This window comes from Sinocyclocheilus anshuiensis, unplaced genomic scaffold (genome assembly GCF_001515605.1).
Source record: "Sinocyclocheilus anshuiensis isolate Anshui unplaced genomic scaffold, SAMN03320099.WGS_v1.1 scaffold584, whole genome shotgun sequence".
NCBI lineage: Eukaryota > Metazoa > Chordata > Actinopteri > Cypriniformes > Cyprinidae > Sinocyclocheilus > Sinocyclocheilus anshuiensis.
Genome location: NW_015557089.1, coordinates 36,572 through 57,811, shown reverse-complemented (window position 1 = coordinate 57,811; position 21,240 = coordinate 36,572). Strand labels below are relative to the sequence as shown.

General features: G+C 36.1%; 1 protein-coding gene across 1 annotated transcript in view; it reads right to left on the bottom strand.

Annotated features, from left to right (window-relative positions):
- LOC107677038 (dedicator of cytokinesis protein 3-like) overlaps positions 1–17,887 on the bottom strand; it is a 245,045-nt gene extending 227,158 nt beyond the window's left edge. The window contains exon 1 of the mRNA XM_016471828.1: positions 17,822–17,887. Coding sequence (XP_016327314.1) covers positions 17,822–17,858 — 37 coding nt within the window. The 5' untranslated portion in view covers positions 17,859–17,887. The remainder of the gene's footprint in view (positions 1–17,821) is intronic.
- Between the last annotated feature and the right edge of the window lie 3,353 nt (positions 17,888–21,240).

Below are 21,240 nucleotides of genomic sequence, written 5' to 3'. Positions count from 1 at the left end.
GCGATTTCGATTCGATTTCGATTAATCGCACAGCCCTAGCTTAAACCAGTTTAAACCAGCTGCCATGCTTCAAAACATACCTAACCAGCATATGCTGTTTTTTTTCAACCTGGGAAACACACAATACTGCTGATTCACACATGTAGCCTATCCACTGACCAAATCAAAAGATAGGCTGATCTTGAGATGAATTTATCAATTAAAAATGTCCAAAGATCTTTTGGGTAGTCAAATAGGTCAGCAAGAATGACTTCTTCCTCAAATCACTGTATAATGAGAACTTAAGAGTTATGCTGAAAAATACCAACTCAATGTGATAATGGAAATGTTGTGACTTCTGGAAATTCCTAATTGTAAAGCATTGTTGTTTATATTTTATTTTGACTTTATTTTAAATTAGCAATTACTCTAGTGTAGACCGGCAGACTGTGTTTATCTATTAAAAAACAAAGATCATGTTAGAATGAGAATGATAAGCTAGCAACATAGATAATGCAACAGAGATATGCAAGAGATATGCAGATATGCAAAATATGATGTTAAACTTCAGGTATCTCGATCAACGCCATGGGCAGATTACTGTAAAAAGCTTTAAAATGTAGATCAGGAGTGTCCACTTTGCTGATGGAATCACTATATTAGCTTCTGGCTAGAGATCCAACTTAGCATAATGCTACGGCACACAGCTTTTCATGATTAATTAATAATTGGAGCTATATATAATACCTCAAGAGGTCTGACTGGGCAGCTTTGAGAGTATTCAAGAGAAATGTTGAAAATCACTAGGCAGAACATGCATGCTAACCCAGCTAATAAAAATATGTTTTGCTAGCATTCTCAGTGAGTTCTCTGAATGTTCAAAACATCTAGTTTTTTAAAATGTTTTTGGTTATATATAAATGTAAAGGGAACATTACATTTTACAATTTTGCAGGAATTATAGGAATGTTACTTTTGAATGTTCTCTGAACGTTCTGAAACTTAGTAATAAAATTTTTTTAAAAAAAAACCTTAGCTGAACATCCAACTACATTTCAGAAAAACATAATGTATAACATTGAACAAGCATTATATTAATGTTACTGAAAGAATGTTTGTTCATAACTTTGGCTAACATTCTGGTTGAGGTTCTCTCAAAGTTCTGAGAATGTTCCCTACAACAAGCTATGTAAGCTCACATAATTTTTGCTAACTAGCTACGACAAGCATCAGAATACTTTGGTGGTACTTTAGTTTCTATCTTTGCGGGGTTGTGAAGAGTTGCTCCGCCTACAGAAAAATCTCATTGGTCCAGTGAGATTAAACATTAACAGTAATTAATAAGGGCGCCATTTATTTGCAAATGCTGTCTGTGTTGTTTTAGTGAAATCTATCCACCTTATTTTAGAACGATAAAATTTAATTACGATTAAAATTAAAATATTTTCAGGAGGCAAATAGGTAAGTGTCAGGATTCTGGACTGTCTGTGTCGTGTTTTGCCCCTGTTTCTGTTCCTGTTTGTCCTTATTTGGTCATGTTCCTGTCCTCGTTTAGTTTGATTATTAGTTGATTCCCCGCACCTGTCTATCCCTCGTGAAGTCTAGTATGTAATGTGTAGTCTGCCTCATGCTTCTTTGTCGGGTCTACTAAGTTGTGTTTGTGTGTCGCTCCTTGTTCCTGAGTTGGATTTACCCTTGTGTCTTGGATTTAATAAAGACCATTTTGTGTATCCCACGGCTCCGTGTTCCTTCCGGCAGTGATTGTGACAGTAAGTAACATCACACTTGTGGGTGGGGCCTCATCCTCATGATTCACAAGGCAGTTATTAAAATACCACATGCAATAGTGGTACAATTTCACCACTAAATGTGTTCTGATTGGCTGTAATAGTGTCATTAGGACTAGTTAGCTATAACTAGTTATTCCACACCATGTGCTTAAATGATTGGATAATGCAAGTGTCTGATAAGAATTCGTGTTTGCACAACCTATCCCGACGGGACTGGTGGCCTCTGACTCTGTTGACCACAAAATGGGTGTTGAACTCAGTCAAACACGCTAAAAAAGCCTGAACTCCATATGAACCATGGTGCGTTTGGTGCAATGTGCTGGAAGCAGAATTATAAAAACATATCTGCTAGCTGCCGGAATTCACATAGATATTGTGTGGGAAGTCAACATGTGCACACGTGAACACTCACCGAGCATTAGTGCGGTAGAAAAATGATGCGTGCACTACACCATTGCCGAATCTTAACGGCACATTACCACATGCGAGGTAAAAGAGAGGAAAAACAGTCATAGCGCAGCTCCATTAGAATGAAGACAGCTGGGAATTGGGTCAAAGTAATTGCCCATCAGTGGAAACCTGAGAACGGGAAAAGGGACAGAGTGGGTGAGAAAAAGCGAGATTTTTGAAATGTAGGAAATGTGAGCATGAAAGGGGGGTGGGACAGGAAACAAACTTCACAAAGAAATTATGGTACATATGTGACAAGAGTCCACAAGAGGAGGATTTTAAGAGGTAAAAAAAACAGAGCACAGGTTAAATAAAGATGAAGCATGTACTCTGCTCGTTCATAATTTAAGATAATTTGAAGGCTTAGTGCCTGACGTTGGCTTTTCTGTATGTTTCTATTTATTTCATGTTGCTAAGACGGCTACTCGAGATCTAAACTCAGCCGCCCACAGTCTGTTCACTGATCACTGAGCATATTGTTTATAAATATGAGCTTTGTCAAACTGGCAAGTTCTAATCTGGTTGGTCAGTCTGATTATTTATCTAGCATTTTGTCATTCTAGATATACATCCATCCGTCCATTCATACATCATTTTTTTCATTCTGTATAACCATTTGACTATCTATTGTTTTATCATTCTATATATACATCCAACTATCTAATATTTTATCAGCCTATATGCCCATCAAACTGTCTATCGTTTTGTCAACCTATATATCCATCCAACTATCCATTGCTTTGTTGTTCTATATATCCATACAGCTATCATTTTGTCTTTCTATATATCCATCCAGCTGTCATGTTGTCTTTCTATATATATATCCATCCAGCTGTCATTTATCGTTATGACAAATAATAGGATGTACATGCTATTATCTATTGTTTTGTCATCATTTATATTCATCTATCTATTTAGTTGTTCTATATATCCACCCAATTATCTGTCATTTTGCCTTTATACACACACCCATCCAACTATCCATTATTTTGTCTTTACACACACACATATATCTATCTATCTATCTATCTATCTATCTATAGTTTTGTTATTCTATATATACATCCATCCATCCATTGTTTAATCATTCTATATATCCATACTATCCATTGCTTTGTTGTTCTATATATCCATACAGCTATCATTTTGTCTTTCTATATATCCATCCAGCTGTCATGTTGTCTTTCTATATATATATCCATCCAGCTGTCATTTATCGTTATGACAAATAATAGGATGTACATGCTATTATCTATTGTTTTGTCATCATTTATATTCATCTATCTATTTAGTTGTTCTATATATCCACCCAATTATCTGTCATTTTGCCTTTATACACACACTCATCCAACTATCCATTATTTTGTCTTTACACACACACATATATCTATCTATCTATCTATCTATAGTTTTGTCATTCTATACATCCATCCAGCTATCTAGCATTTTGTTATTCTGTATATACATCCATCCATCCATTGTTTAATCATTCTATATATCCATCCATGCATGCATTCTATTAATTTAATTAATGCTATCTATTAATTTTCTATTAACTTGGATATTAATTTACACATCCTTCCTTTTAACAAAGGAATATATTCTGATCCTCCATATAGTGAAATTCTAAATTGCATTTTGGCATTATTTGTGCTTGGTAATGATTATTGTAAAATAAACTGCTAAAATCCATTTGGCCCCAACGAGGGAATGGAAGTGCAGTTTTATGTCACCACTAAGAGCTGTTTGACTCCAGCCTCCAGCCATGTGACGACAGACAGACAGACAGACAGACAGACAGACACATGTCAGCCCTAGTGAACATGGCATATACTGTCACCACCATGTGACGACAGACAGACAGACAGACAGACAGACAGACACATGTCAGCCCTAGTGAACATGCCATACACTGTCACCATTAACAAAGTCATTGAGGGCTAATCAATAGGCAGTGAGGCCTTTCAGAAGACAAAAGTGTTTCGTTCTAAAAGCTGACTTCAGCTTTCTATTTTGGGCTTAGGGAAAAGGACCGGCTGGCGAATTTTAGTTGAGAAAAAAAAAATATTTGTACTAACCATCAGCACTTTCAGGATGCTCTAGTGAGAGTGATATGGTTGAGAGAACAGGTTTTGGTTTTGGGGACTTTTTATAGCACTCGCCTGCCTACCTGTGAGGTAATATAGGTTAGAGTAAAAGGCACACTTTTCTATTTTCAGGGTTTCCTGTGTTTTTGACCATTGCCTTTTTCAGGTTCATGAGTACTGGATAACGATTATAAAAATGTATTTAAAATATGAAAACTATTTTAGAGTAGAGCTAAAAATCTGAATTCTCTATAGGAGTTTTATCCTATAATGATAAAATAGGCAGAACAATGCAAAAGACTTGCATTGAAGGAGGAACTTGTGTTATATCTACAGATCAGAATATTACCAACCTTGGGAATGGCAACCACCTAGAAGCACCCTATCAACCACAAAGCACTAAAAAACATTCAGAACACCTTAGCAACCACACAGCAATGGCCAGTGGTGGAAAGAGCACTGAAAATTTGTACTTAAGTACAAATATTGTTACATTGCTGAAATAATACTCAATTACAAGTAAAAGTACTGGTGTCAAAACAGTACTTAAGTAAAAGTACAAAGTACTCCTCAAAAACTACTCCGAGTACTAGTTACTAGCTACTTTTTTAGCCGGTGATATTTAATGAATTACCAAAAAATATTCATATCAAAGATCTATGTGGATAATAGCTTCTTTGAACAAAACCCACTTTTACCTTATTGACAAATTTTGTGAAATTGGTGGTCACAATACAGGAATTTCTAACTTCAATACCTTGAAAAATATCAATATTAAAGTACCCATGAACCGGAAGTTGCAACTGACTTCAGTGTTATGATGTATTTCCAAGTGAAACAGAATATTGAATAAAGGGCGGCGTTTTATTGTTGTGCACCTCCACTCCACCTCTTGCTCACAGCAGATTCACAGTTGGATAGTGGTTAAGAATATCTGCTTGTTACGTCTGATATCACGCTTCACTGCTTCTGGGTCCTAACGCTCTGCCAGACGCCCCCCCAAAAAACAACAAACTGTGCATATACTGTACACTAGTGGTCGACCGATATATCGACCTATATTTGGCATTTTTCAAATATCGGCCGATAAGTTTTTCTGTTTGGCCGATGTGTTCGAGGCAGGACTTTTATTTTGACAACGTTGAGAACTACAGCGCCTGAGCGCACACAGCTCACATTCTCCCTCTTGTTCGCTGTTGTCATTCAGTTCTGTCTAATATGGATAGAAGTCTATCTAATAATCTGATAGAACTGTTAAACAAAGGAATTAAAATGTATACAAAAAAGTATTGTAACGATTGCTTTAATATTATTAGTAATAGAAAGGCAAACATTATAATACTTTCTCATTTGCCGTCAGCATTCAGCAAATACGCATTTATATCATTTAAATAAATATTTGAATGACTAGTGAACATTTAATTTCACAAACCTTGCAGACTTAGTCGAATCTAGTTCAGATCTTGTGAAGTGTGCATTTGTATCCTGCATGATCGCGTGTTCTCTGCGTGACAGTTGGTCCTATGGTCTGTGCAAATTGAATGCTGACAGGAGGAAAGTTCTGCTTGACTGGAGATGCGTGATTGACAAACTTTAAACTAATGATTTCAAATTATGCTGCGCTTTATGCATTTGCCCACTGACTCATATTCATGTCAGTTTCATTGCGTGCTGTATGTAAATGAGTGTTACCTTGGCTTTATTTGAAAAAAAAAAACATTATTCCCAATGCACACAAACTTCCCAGAATACTGAGTGCTCTGTTGGTTACAGTGTTTACTTCCTTTTTAATTAGATTTTTATTAAATATTTATTTATTTGTGAAAATGCTTTGTCTTCTAAAGTATAAGTATGTTTATTTTACACAATTATTTTTAATCCATTTTCAAATGATTTCAAATTTCTTAAATATAAATTAAAATAAATAAAATTATATCGGCCATCCTGCTTTCCAAGATATCGGCATCGGCTGTCAAAAAACCCATATCAGTCGACCACTACTGTACGTACACACGATATCATGTAATACTGAAAAATTATAACCCTAACCTTTATCTCCATACTGAAATCCCAGATGGCCTGACAGTTATTCAGCTAAAATATTAGTGTCTGAGACACTGAGAGCATGGAGACTGTAGTCTACACAGCAAATTTTTAAATGCTTAGCTTAAATATGTAATTATTAAATAATGCTCATAAATGGCTGTTGAGATAGTATTCTCAAGTGACATGAGTAGACTTACGTCATGACTTAACAAGAGGATTCTCACCAAGCTGTCAAATTGACATCATCAGAGTGAGAACGCCTAAAACGGCAGACAATTTTTTTTCCCAGTGTCCTATTGACTTGCATGGTTCAATTGTTCACCAAGACTAGGAATGTGCACTAAAAAAGTAAGTAGGGTCATATTTGATTTCATGACAACTAATCATTTTCAATACCATTAGCAAAACTAACACATACTGTATACTGCCATATAGATATTTTAATATTTAAAAAAAAATTGTCCATCCATTTTTTTCAAGGCAATCATTATTTCAAGCTTTGAAATTGGTTTAATCCAAGTCTTCTAAAAAGGACACATTTGCGTTATATGATAAACAGATTTTAATATAGGCTTTTATTTATATACGTATAAATGATGAACAGATTTTAATATAGGCTTTTATTTACATACATATAAATATTGATCAATTACCATTACAAAAATCTTAATCCTAAACATTTGCTCATTCTGTGTATTTGTCTTTAAAATAGGCTAACTTTGTTACAAAAGCTTACAGCACAAGGAAGCTTGATTTCAAATTTGATTTCAAACTGAATTGAATTTACAACAAAAAAAAAAAAGACAAGTACACAGTCAGTAATTCTCACGATCTGCTACGGTGCGGGAACACGGAGCAAGGAATGAGGAGACCAAGAGTACAGAAACCAAGGAATTTAATAATCTTCATGGGGAATCACACATAGCACTGTAGACACAAACAATACCGGACCCTGGAGCACACACAGGGAACACTATTTATACACACAGGAGGAGGGGATGACGAGACACACCTGGGAGCAATGAAACATCATGGGAAACACCTGGGACAAATTAAACATGGGAAAGGAAGGCACAAAACACGGAACAGAGTCTGACAGTAATGAAATTATAAAACAAATGACCTCAATTCAGTTTGAATTGAACTGAATTTTTATAAGCAGTTATTTAAGAGCCATATACAGTATGTTAGGCCTATTTATTTAGATAAATGGAACATCAGATTGGCTTTGACCTATAATGACTGTACAATGTAGTGATGCAGTTAGGCAGAGTAGGATATTTATATGTAGAAATCAGACAAATATCCCATTCCAAAACATTTCTAGCATAAACTTACATTGTAAAGAAATTAAAAGTTCCATCTTTGATCGTTGAAAGACTTTCTGGTGCATTTCACTTACAGCCAATTAATTTCCAGTAGCATTTTCATTGGTCAGGTGTGGATCTATCCAGAAGCAAAGAGAAATAATTTCTACTTTAAAAGCACGGAGAGATCGCGATTGCACACAGTCTGCGCACAAGCAATATCGGAGTGAGAGGACAGGCAGCTCATTTGTATAAGTCAGGCCTATTTGAGAGCTCGCATCCAATTTTCTGCGATTACATGACTGTTCTCATGTTACAATAAAGCGCTCGCCACATTTGCGTGGGAATGATTAAAATTATGCGGAATACCTGCAATCCTGCGCGGACATTCAGACTCTGTAATTGACAGGACGCGGATGCGTGTCAAACTCACTGTCGGAGAGGAAAGAGAGACGTCGCTTGTATCGGTGTATATTCGGTAGATACTGTGGAAAATGAGTAATGGAACCGTGTCAGGTATTTCAGTATCGGTATCAAAATATAGATATTTATGATAGCACTACCATGTAGTTTGTTTCTCCAAACTCTGAGTCCATAAATTACGCTGAGCTCCCTCACTGTCTGATCAGCTCTTCACCTGCTGCAGCAGCGGCTTTTCCCGGTTCAGATATCAGGGTTGTTATTGGTCCCTTTACGTTTGGATGTCTTTATTGGCTACTGAAGTGCCGTCAAAGGTTTGAATATCAATTCAAATTGTGGGTGTACTCAATAACGATCTATGATTTAAAAGTAACGAAGTAGATTATTTTGCTTAATTTGTACTTAAGTACAAGAAAAAGTACAGCTTAAAAAATATACTTAAAAAAGTACAAGTACCCGAAAAAACGACTTAATTACAGTAACGTGAGTAGTTGTAATTCGTTACCTCCACCACTGGCAATGGCTTTGTAACCACTTACAATACCCTATAAATATAGCAGAAACTCTGGCATGTTCAAACATTACTGACATCTCTGGAAATTAATACATAAAATGGCAAGCAGCCGGTCTATAGTAATCAAAATGCGCCCTTTTCAATCCAATCAATTTCTCATTGAAATTAAGCCATGCCTACATTTTTTTATCACTGTATATCTAGTTGCACTCAGAAATACATAAAATTAAATTGGCATCTCTAAAAATTATAAATATCCAAGCCACATTCACATGCACATCACAAGGACATGATGTACAATCTTTCGCATGCAAGTGGGATACATCACAAATAGTAGTAAAATATCCCATTCCCTCATGCTAATCGACATTTGCTCTACAACACAAGGTCGGCGGACATGCGATTCACCTCCTCGACAGTGACTTGCTTACTAAACCATACTAATTTCTGACTGTGACAACAGGGTTGTTATGGTAATGCTGGAATCCCTGTGCCAGAGTTCTGGAGGCCGGCTTCTGTTTCACAGTGGTTGCCATAACAACAACGGAACTCTCAGACAGAATCCTACAATGCTTAGGGCCCTTGTGCCGGCCTTGTCTACAAGAGGGATAAGGCACATCCTTATGGGAAAGAGATACTTTCAATCACAAACACAAAAGTTGTACTTGTTTCTGCAAATAAGAAAGTTTAAAGGACACTAGGAAATTGAAACCAAAAATACAGATTCAAAGTCTTGAAAACATCCATTATGGACTCCATACACCGCTAAAACAAGCTATATAAAAATTCCAGATTGAGTCCTGGGAAGATAACCGGCAATTTAAGGCCTTTGCTTCCGTGGGGATGAGTGGCGATCAAAGGGCGACTAAATAAACTTCCATAAAGACTACAAAACTAAAGCCTCTAATACAAACCATCAGACCAATTTGTTGGCAAACTCTCACAGTTTATAGTAGAACTCGCTGATTAGCACTAGCGCTACCCATCGACGGGAAGAATCAATCGTTGAGGATGATAAACAGCAAGAGAGCGACTGTTTGAAAAGAGGGAAGTCTGTGAAGAAAAGGCACCTGGAATTTACCTTAAATCAGGGAAATATTGATGCAAGGTAAATGTTTGATTTGAGACCTAGTGAGTGACTGAAAGAGAGCTAATCAAGTTTGTTCAGCTAGCAAAATCAGGGATCTTATTGCGAGAGCGCCGGAATGTTTTACTAATGACCTGCCGGCTGCTCAGTCGGGTTCATTCAGGAGCGTCGGGTTCGGCCAGAGGAAAAGGTAAATAGGAGGATTCCGACGCGCCACTTTCACGGCGATTATGTCGCTATTGACATGGGATTTCGACGAGAGGATGTGTTTGAAGGAGTATCTAACCGAGGATTTGCTGAATGCGTCTTGGGTGTTAGAAAACCGTGGTAAACCTATTTGCTGCCAGAGCGGCTCAGGTATCAATCCGTGTGTGTTGAACAATAGATCTGTGTTCAGCACCTTGGACAGCGCCTCCTCTAAAACCACTTGCTCTGTTGCTATTTTATAGGATATCTTAATTAATTCATTAATGCTTAGGACTAATTCAAATGCAATTAAAACACGTTCTAACGTGAAAAAAACAAACCTAATCCTAGTTCTAGTTCCTACTCTACATTACAAACAATACTCAGATTGAGTTATATATGCACTCAATCACTTCTGAAAGAAAAGTTCTGAAACGTCTTTTCTTTTTCAGTGACATCACCAAGGCTGCTTATTTTTTAGCTCCTCCCCTCCAACCACCTATCCACCTTTTAAGATTCAATCAATTCCTGACTGCTAAAATTAAGCTGTGCCCTACTTTTTTAATTGTATATCTAGTTTCACTAAGAAATATTTCACATTTTGCGGACACGGTTTTATGTAGACGTACAATGAATAAAGGAAACACACACTTCTTTTCCTGTCTTTGATGTTTTAAATTAAAAAATAATTTTCATTACTTAGAAAAAATGGTTGATATGTATGCATATAATACATATGCATCACCGTTGCAATGTTTGGGGTCAGTAAGATTTTTTTGCTTAAAAAAAGTATCTTATGCTCACTAAGGATGCATTCATTTCACCAAAAATATAATACAAATCATAATGTGAAACATATATTTTTTTTATTTAAAATAACTATTTTAATATATTTTAAAGCATCATTACTCCAGTTTTCAGTTTCACATGATCATACAGAAATCATTCTAATATGCTAACAAATACACATTTTTTTGTAACAATGTAATCGTCACTTTTGATCAATTTGCTGAATAAAAGTATTACTTTCTTTCAAAAAAAAAAAAAATCTTATTTACCCCCAAACTGTTGAATGGTAGTATAGCATATTTAATTATGTAGAACAGCTATTCTAACTATACAATGAAATATAAATGTACAAAATAATGAGGAAACACTAACAAAAAGCAAAAACATTATTCATATCCACAGAAACCCATTAGACCCAGGCAAGCTGCACTAAGGCCACAGGCTGACCATAAGACTTCATTAAGAATGAAGCTTTTAAATGCCCGATCGAAGACGAAATAAGAGTAACGATCAGGAGCTGACAGTTTTTTTTATATAATTGACATCCATTGCCTCTAGCAAACATTCAGCAGGGTTGTGCGTAGAGGAAGCTCACAATATAAAGCGTGTGTGAGTTTGTATGGGGCTCAGGATGACAGGTCTTGCGTGCCAATTCTACTCCCCCACAAGCTTCCCTTCCCAAATGTTCATGTCTGCTTGCATTGCAACAGTGACATTTGTGACTGAACATGTGAGCAAGCCCCCTCTGGTTAAGGATGGCTGTAAACAGTTTGGTGGAGGTATCGACTGCTGACATCTCCTGTGTTTTGTGCCTTGTTATTCCCTTCTCTGTATGCTTCTTTCTCCCTGTGTTCCGCTCTTGCTGATATTCAGCACAATCACACATTTTGGAAATGCATGAGGGGTGAAAATGTTCCAGAAGTTTCAAAAGAGATGCATGTTATATGTCAAGATAACAGTAACAATAGCAAAATCCTGCACTGAGATATGTGTTCTTCCTAATTAAATCAGTAATGTGTGTAACTAACCTGAACAAAACTCAAATTTAGACAAATTATACTAATAAACTCACAGGAGTCGGATTTGAGGTATCAGTTTTAGCAAACATCGCTACAACTAACTACAGCCTAAATTGTGACAGGCTCCCAAACAAACCAACATTCCACCTTGTACTTTTTGACAAGAAGTTTATCAACATAACCATGGAAAATTGGTAGGAATAGCAAAAATAGTCTTTATCCCACAATAACAGCACTGAGACTGTGTTCTCCCAAATTAATTATTAGTAATTTGTTACAAATAATACTAAAAATCTCCCACAAGTTGATTTGGACTAATTTCGTTTATCTAGTTTACAATTTAATGTGTTTCTATGCATTTGCTAGCCACCTGACACCTGCTAACCCCTAAGTATCAATATTCTGGTCTTAGTTACATGTAAATCTATGTGAATTATCTCCAATTTTATCATCCACCAGGTGAAAAAAATTAAGTCTGGACACTTAAATTAGTAACACTCCTCAACAAGCCACATGATTTAAGGCTGATGCCTCAGCAAATCGTTAATAACCAACTAGAGTCTGAAATGTGACAGCCTCCCAAACAAACTTTCCAGTTTCTACTTTCTGAATAAATGTTTGTCGAGACAACAGTAGGAATAGCAAAAATAGTTAATATCCTGCAATAATGGCACTGAGACTGTTCTTTCAACTTAATTATTAGCAATTTGCATTGTTAGCCTAAACAAAAAAAACAAAATTTACAAGAATGCTATGCATTTGCTAGCCATCTAACACCTGTTAACCCCAAGTATCAATGTTCAGTTCAATATTGTGATTTTATCATCCATTTTATCATCATTTTAAGTCTGAACACTTAGAAACACTTGAGCACACCAAAACAAGCCACGATTTGAGGCATCAGCCTTAGCAAACATCGCTAATAACTAACTGCAGGCTGAAATGTGACAGTCTCTTCCACAAACAAACTTTCCACCACCTACTTTTTGAATAAAAGCTATAGTGCCTCCAGAACACCTCCATCAACATTTCTGAAATCCTGAGCACTCTTTTCCTGTCATAGGCGAGTGTGATGGCTCATAACTGCGCTTAATGATCTACTGAACAACAGTGGACACCCTCCTTCTCACCCCGTCTCTTTGACAGCCCACAATCACATCCTTCTATAATATTCTAATTGAGCGCAGCCTCTTCATTAAGCTAAGATGAATATTCAATAGCGAATATCCAAAGCATCCCCAGCCTCAGCATGATAGCCGTCCATCCAGTACAGATTAAATTAGGGGACATAATAGTTCCCCCATCTGCCTGTTAACTCCTTCCTTTAACAGAGCTACAGATGACAAACAAATCTCAGAAGCGACTGGAAGAGTTCTATTAGCACTATCGCGTCTATCAGCACATACTAAGTGCTAATGTTTTAAACTTTTGACTTACGACTTTACCGAACTTCCGAACTCTGATTTTAGATATCTTGAGAGCAGGAAGCCTGAAATGGCAGAATATGAGCTGATTAAAAAATCTGCTCGCTATATTGCGAAGTCGCTAATGATAAACATTCACTTTCAATGGAGAACTTTCATTGTTCATTGTTGTTTCATTGTCATTTTTCCATCATTGGCAAATTTAGTGTGATCTGCCGATACCAATTTTTGCCGATTCCGATTTTCTTTCTAAGAACTATAATTGACAGCATATACAAACAAAAATCTACTTTTCTTCAACACAAAGTTTTATTTTCATAAAAAAACACAAGTAAAAAGTCAGTAATAAAATAAGAACAAATAAAAAAAATTGCAAACAACAGCACAAATAAATGCAATAGAATAAAGAGAGCTATGAAACTAAGTTTTTCAGGTTAAGTAAGTTTTTATTCAGTTAAGAAATACTACAGAAATTAAAGTAATCAAATGTAAAATAACACATCCAGTGTTATTTTACATTTGATTACTTTAATTTCTGTAGTCTTCATTGTAAAAATTAAATACAGATTAATGCTTACCATTAAAGTTATAAAACGTATTCAGTCAAGAGCAGAAAATTATTTTCTTTGTCTTTTGCTCTTTGATTAACATGACAGACAGCAGCATGAATATTGGACTGCGGTTCCTTCAAGAGTTTATCCACGGACCCAATATACTGTTACTGAAGACGGCATTTTAACAATTTTGTATGTATTTGAACGTTTTAGCGCAGTTAGCCACTCATTTTGGTATTTGTGGCTCACAAGCTGTTTGAGACTGAGCGTGGCTTGTGCGCTCCACTAATATAGATCAGTGGTGGTGCGCGCACGTTTGGTATAAGCGTGAAACCTGCGGGAATGACTAAAATAATGTGCAATACAAGCACTATTTAACCGGAGCGAATGAGACGTGTGTGAGAGAGAAGGGGTCGTCGGAGAGAAGAGAACGAGAATGCGCGGCTGATGTTATTGCCTGTGCCGCTGGTAACGAAACGGATCGGCTCGAAATCTGAAAGAAGTGAGACTGACCGGCCGATAACCGATCCGGGCCGATCATGAGGAAAATCGGTCGATTCCGATCCCTGGCCGATCGATCGGTGCATCTCTACTAAGTAGTATGTTTGGGGAAAAAAATTCAAAATGATGTACACCACGAAATGAAGACAGCAGTTATATCAGCAAGCCAAACAAAAAAAAAATCTGTTTTGTTGAACAAGGAGCAGGTCACCTGATGGAGGCAGACATTTTGAAATCACATGACCAGCTGAACTTTTGCATCTTGGTAAATGCATAAAATTGGTCGCTTCTGCTCACAGAATAAATTATTTATGTCTCATTGCAAATGGCACATTTATGCAATGGCATCAGTAACTGAAAACTTTAGATGCTACATCCACACCACTAGGTGTAAGTAGGAGTTCAAGACGACAACCAGCATGGTCAGCGCAGCGTAAATGAAAAATTACTTAGTGTACCTTAAAGCGAATAAAAAGTTCAAGTTCAGCTTCACATGATGAAACTGGTTTAGCATACACTCAAAAAATGTTTAACCAATATAAAACACTTTAAATTAGCTTCTTTGTTGATATTTGTTCTAAAAAAAATGTTAGCATTTAGTTTTTTTACACATTAGTTTTTGTCCAAACATCAAACAACAAAGCGCTATATGGTTGTAATTCAGATAAACCAACATAGAAACATCCCACATTCAATGCAGCATGAGTGCTGCCATTCGCAAATGCCCCAAGGATATAACAGTACGCAATGCCAGATCAAAATGGGATGTAATTGCGCACATTAGTAAATTATACATCACCTCTAGGCATTATGAGGAAATTTGGCTCTTTAACCATAAAATTGAGCAGTCTGGCCCTCTTACAGTAGATTTCCATCTTATTATCTCCATTATATCAACAATGTCACGTATGACTTATGTAGAGGAAGCAGTGCTGGATAGTGTAGTAAAATTAAGCCATATTTTGGTAGCCTTGTTCTCATAATCAGAGGTGGAATTTGTTATATGTGGTGGCAATCACCATCTCAAATATGATAATTTCCTTTACAACCTCAAAATGTTCTGTTTCTATACTGATATAACCTGTTCTTGTCCCAAAAAAGCCAAATTCGCCATCAAATATCTGTAGCAGCTCACCAATGGATCCAGTGAATGGGTGCCATCAGAATGAGAGTCCAAACAGCTGATAAAAACACCACAATAATCCACAGAAATTGAGAGAAAGCAATATTATGGACTTGTACTTTAGCCAGAAGCAATGATTTGAAGTTAAAAACGTCTTGATGGCTTTGTTTCTTATAAACACACAGCTTTTCACTTCACAAGTCAACTGATGGACTGGAGTGGTGTGGATTACTTGTGGATTATTGTGATGTTTTTATCAGCTGTTTGGACTCTCATTCCCATTCACTGCAGAGATGTAATGCTACATTTCTCCAAATCTGATGAAGCAACAAACTCATCTTTATCTTGGATGGCCTGATGGTGAGTACATTTTGCAAATTTTCATTTTTGACTGAATTATTCCTTTAATATAAAAGCAGAATTAATATCAAACCACTATTGATTCAACATGTTTTCTACAGTAAATTAGAGATGAGGAGGAAAAATGGCCTCCATTGATGTGATCTGTGCGGTGCATTAGCAGGCTGTGGGGTTAGCATCACATTCAACATGCCCATTGCATCACAAAGACCCATTCACACAGAGCCAGCGTGAATAGCCGGTTTTCAATGGCGTGCCAGAATCTCAGGGGGTCGGTCTTTTGGAGAACATCCATGAGTTACCACCTTCTGCTGGGTCGGAATGTAAAACTCCCATCCTTTTGACAGATCTGCTTTCCTAGATGACAAATAGTTGGTCTGTTCCTATCGGTTTATAATTCTGTAGCTCTTAAAATATAATCGTTAAAACTAAAGCAGATGTCGGATGACAGTTCTGACAAATGGGCCGTATCTAAGGTTATATGACTCCCTGGGGAGAAATGTTAAGTTTGACTTTGCTTTTCTGTTACTTGCAAATAAGATGCAATGGCACTGCATTTTCATTTTCATCTCTTCATCTTTAATATGTGTGATTTTTCAGTTAGGGACACTTTTGACAACTAAAAACCTTGAAAAGTAAAACTTTAAACCTGATAAATTGTAAGTGTATTTTTGGTATATTTTGTGGTCGTAACAATGTTATTTCAGCATTATTTATATTTTCAGTTTGATTTTAATTTTGGATAAAAGATTTTTTCAATCACCTTTGAATTCAAAATGTATAAATGTATGTACATATTTATTTTCAGACATTAAAATCATGAAATATTTAACCAACAACTGTTAACACTGACTGGTTTGTTAATGACATATATTTTTAATAAATGTAAAACTATAAAAAATGTCATGCAGATTAATGTTCTCTTATATATTACATTTGAAATATCATGTTTTAAAATTGCATTTTCAAAATACCTAAATATAAGAAAAATGCAATTGTTCTCTGAAATGCTTTTTAAATTGTTATACAAATTGTAAAACTGTATTTTAGCCAATTTAGTGTTTGCACACTCTTAAAACTTAGAGAAAACTCATTAAAGACAGTCAATTAAAAACTTTGACACTATTTTTCCTCAAATAAAATCTTTCTTTAAAACCATTCTTAGAGACAGAAAAGTTGCACTAATTAAAGAATCTCCCATATATGAGTAATTAAAGTTTGAGGCAACTAAAAAGGCTTCAAATCACTAACGCCACAACAAAAAAGCCAGCAAATAGCATCTTCCAAAAATGTACTAGTGAAGGTTGCCATTTTGCATCGTGACTCACACGAGCACAGAAAGTGAACCACCAGGACTGAGTCTAGTTCCACAACAATGCATCTTATTAATCTGCATTTATCTGACCGATGTGACAGCTAGATTGCACATGACCAATCACACACCCGCATAAATGCTGCTCTCTCTGAAAATGGTGACTCATCAGGGCCTTATGAGACCAATAATTCAAATTCCCAATTTATTGCAGCAATGTTTCCTTCTTTTATAATCCTTACAAGCCTTTTTCGTTCTGTTGAAGGTATATCAATAACCTCTGTGTTTGAATTTGCTTCTGTGTGTACATGAAGCTTGTCTGGATCTGTCAGGCTCAGTACGGGAGCTGCGAAATGCACTGGCATTTCACGCACTGCCGTGACGCTTTCGGGGGAAACGGTGACCAATGCAACATGCTGACTTGTTCATTTGTTGAATGAACACGCTGTCCATTTGTTCCAGAAGCTTATGTTCTCTCAGAAGATGATTTTGGTGTGGATGATGAGTGTTAGACCTCAATATTAGATGGTTTCCACCTGTTGGAAACGCACCGCTCGTATCGCCCCCTGTCGGTCGAGTTTATAGCGTTAACACCAGCAGTGTGTACCACTGTAGCATCACGTTAGTATTCAACAGTCGTGCAGAACGATTTACAAGATGAATTCAACACATTTTGTGGTAATAGCCTGGTAAAAGTGTTAAATTCATAAAACGGGTCATGCATTTTTCATCAGCATTAACATTGCGTGGTAACGGCATCTAGTTTTATATATCCTCATTGCTTAAAATGATTCATAAGCCACATAAAACACCTGAAATTAGTTTAGGTTAGCTTAATTTGTATATTTATATCAATAAACATTTTCAACTCACCCACTCCGATTTTCTCGTCCTCGGTCGGTGTCCACATGATCCCGGTAAAATAACCAAGATATTAGAAGAGTTAAATGTCATGTACGATGACACATTCAAGTTGAAGCAGACGTGTCAGACGGGTTTATCTCACAGCCGTGTGTTTCCTCAAACAATCGACACGCTTCACGCGTCAGCTCAGGTTTCCCATCCGTGCGCGTCTGGATCTCCCGTTATGGATGCGGCGGCGCAGCAGCATCTGAGGATGGAGACGGTCGATTATTTATTTCATTGACTCGGTCAGTCGTGATTTAACGCCGGAAACCGACAAAACAGCGCGAGGACAAGCTAACCTTGAGCGTTTCTCGAGTCACGTGCGCACGCGGCGCTCTTTTACGCGTCCTCGATACGATTTTCCGTGATTTTACGGGGTGAACGGGGAGCCTCTTCAGCGCCGGTGCTGCGCCATCTTCATCTCTCCGTCCGTCCGCCGTCACATGACGCAGATTGTCGCTCTTTAACGGGACACGCGCTTTGCCGTAGCGGTAAACGCTCAACAGAGCGCGCGCTGGGTTCGTGTTTGAGTTGTTAGGATGGGGCATGTTTTAAAACAGTTGACAGGCGCTTCACATTAGCTTTCATGCTGCAGTGTATACATGGTTAAGCACTAAAACAAACAAACAATATGTATGGTAAAACAGAAATGTGCTAGTCTTTCAGTTATAGGTAGCCTAGTCTTCTGTAAAATTATAATAAATAATTAATAGCCTACGCAAATTTTCTGAAAGTGTAAGGCTTCATCAATCTTTCTGTCGTTTGGTTTAATTAATTATTTATTTATGTAATTAAATTATTTATTTTTTTCGATTGTTTGATTGTTTGATTGTTTGTTTGATTGTTTGATTGATTGATTGATTGATTGATTGATTGATTGATTGATTGATTGTTTGTTTGTTTTATTGTTTGTTTGATTGATTGATTGATTGTTTGTTTGTTTTATTGTTTGTTTGATTGATTGATTGATTGTTTGTTTGTTTGTTTGTTTTATTGTTTGTTTGATTGATTGATTGATTGCACGCGCTTTGCCGTAGCGGTAAACGCTCAACAGAGCGCGCGCGGGGTTCGTGTTTGAGTTGTTAGGATGGGGCATGTTTTAAAACAGTTGACAGGCGCTTCACATTAGCTTTCATGCTGCAGTGTATACATGGTTAAGCACTAAAACAAACAAACAATATGTATGGTAAAACAGAAATGTGCTAGTCTTTCAGTTATAGGTAGCCTAGTCTTCTGTAAAATTATAATAAATAATTAATAGCCTACGCAAATTTTCTGAAAGTGTAAGAGGCTTCATCAATCTTTCTGTCGTTTGGTTTAATTAATTATTTATTTATGTAATTAAATTATTTATTTTTTTCGATTGTTTGATTGTTTGTTTGTTTGTTTGATTGTTTGATTGATTGATTGATTGATTGATTGATTGATTGATTGATTGATTGTTTGTTTGTTTTATTGTTTGTTTGATTGATTGATTGATTGTTTGTTTGTTTTATTGTTTGTTTGATTGATTGATTGATTGATTATTTGTTTGTTTTATTGTTTGTTTGATTGATTGATTGATTGTTTGTTTGTTTTATTGTTTGTTTGATTGATTGATTGATTGTTTGTTTGTTTGTTTGTTTTATTGTTTGTTTGATTGATTGATTGATTGTTTGTTTGTTTGTTTGTTTTATTGTTTGTTTGATTGATTGATTGATTGTTTGTTTGTTTGTTTGTTTTATTGTTTGTTTGATTGATTGATTGATTGTTTGTTTGTTTGTTTGTTTTATTGTTTGTTTGATTGATTGATTGATTGTTTGTTTGTTTTATTGTTTGTTTGATTGATTGATTGATTGTTTGTTTGTTTTATTGTTTGTTTGTTTGATTGATTGTTTGATTGTTTGTTTGTTTGTTTTATTGTTTGTTTGTTTGATTGATTGATTGATTGATTGTTTGTTTGTTTTATTGTTTGTTTGTTTGATTGATTGTTTGATTGATTGTTTGTTTGTTTTTGTTTAAACGTAAGTACCACAGAAATGGTAAAAGCAACGCTCCCAAACGCTCTCTTGTTATGAAAAAAGGCGCAAGTTAAGGATATTGTGCGGTCAGCGAGAGATAAAACTAAATTGGACAAACAAACAGAGTTTTTGACCTCATATCTGAGAGGATTAAATTTAGCAGCGGGAGTGACCCAAATTAGTTTGGTAAAAAAAAAAATAATAATACTTAAAAGACTCAATTTAATACCGTATATCGCTACAACACGTTACCTGTACAAAGAAGGTATTTAAAATACGGTTTTCAGTGCAGTGTAAACGCAGCAAAATCCGTAGTCACTTTGGGATTTTAAGGTAAATTATAGTTTAAGAGTCATATTTTGTATGATGTGTCATTTATGGGGGGTTAGACTGAGACTGTCTGAATGTGGGTTACCAGCCATCTGACAAAAGGCTTACAATGTCCCTGTGGCTTAGTGGTAGAGCATTGCGTTAGTAGCACAAAAGGTTGTGGGTTCAATTCCCAGGGGACACACTTACTGGTACAAAATGTATAGCCTGAATGCACTGTAAATCCTAATGGATAAAAATGCCTGCTAAATGCATAAGTTATTAAATTAATTATAATTCTTAATCTGATTATAATTTTCTGGGCATAATTACGTTGCCAGGCCATATTGTCTTTCTGCAGCGGTAAGTGTGCCAGGGGAGCTTTCGCGCTACTCGTTTACCATAACGATTTCAGTTCATGTTGATGGATAAAAGGCAGCGGAGTGTATAAAAACCTGCTCAAGACAGCACTTACACTCTTCTTTAAGCCCTCAGAGGTTATATTAGAAGGCAAACCTCTCGCTTTGCTTATTCTTGTGCCGTTTTTCTTCATTCTTCTTTACAGACTTCTACAGTGTATCCAGGAGATTCGAACTCATTCTGTCCTGAAGAAAGAAACCGATGATGGTCCTGCAGAGGAATATGAGCAGGATATGAGCAGGTGACGGGAGACACGGGGAATCAAGCGCTCTCACTGCCCTTCCCATCTCATTTACTCAAGCATTCATTTAGAAATGACAGAGTCCAGTAGTGAGTGTACTGTGTAGGCATATTCTTATTATGTGAAAGTTTCTCACATAAATGTGCATTTTAACGTCGGCATAAAACACAGCATCTTTGAAATCTAACATTTAAAAAAATAATTCACATTTGTGTCAGAGGTATTTCCCCCCCCCAATAATTATACATGATAAACAAGATATAAACATTAAGCAATAACCATTAAATGTTAATTATAAGCATATATGTATATTATATATAAACATATATGTATTGTATAATATTTATATAATAAACATAAACAAAATATATAAATTATATTATAATTTATATTATATATTTATATTCCATTATCTA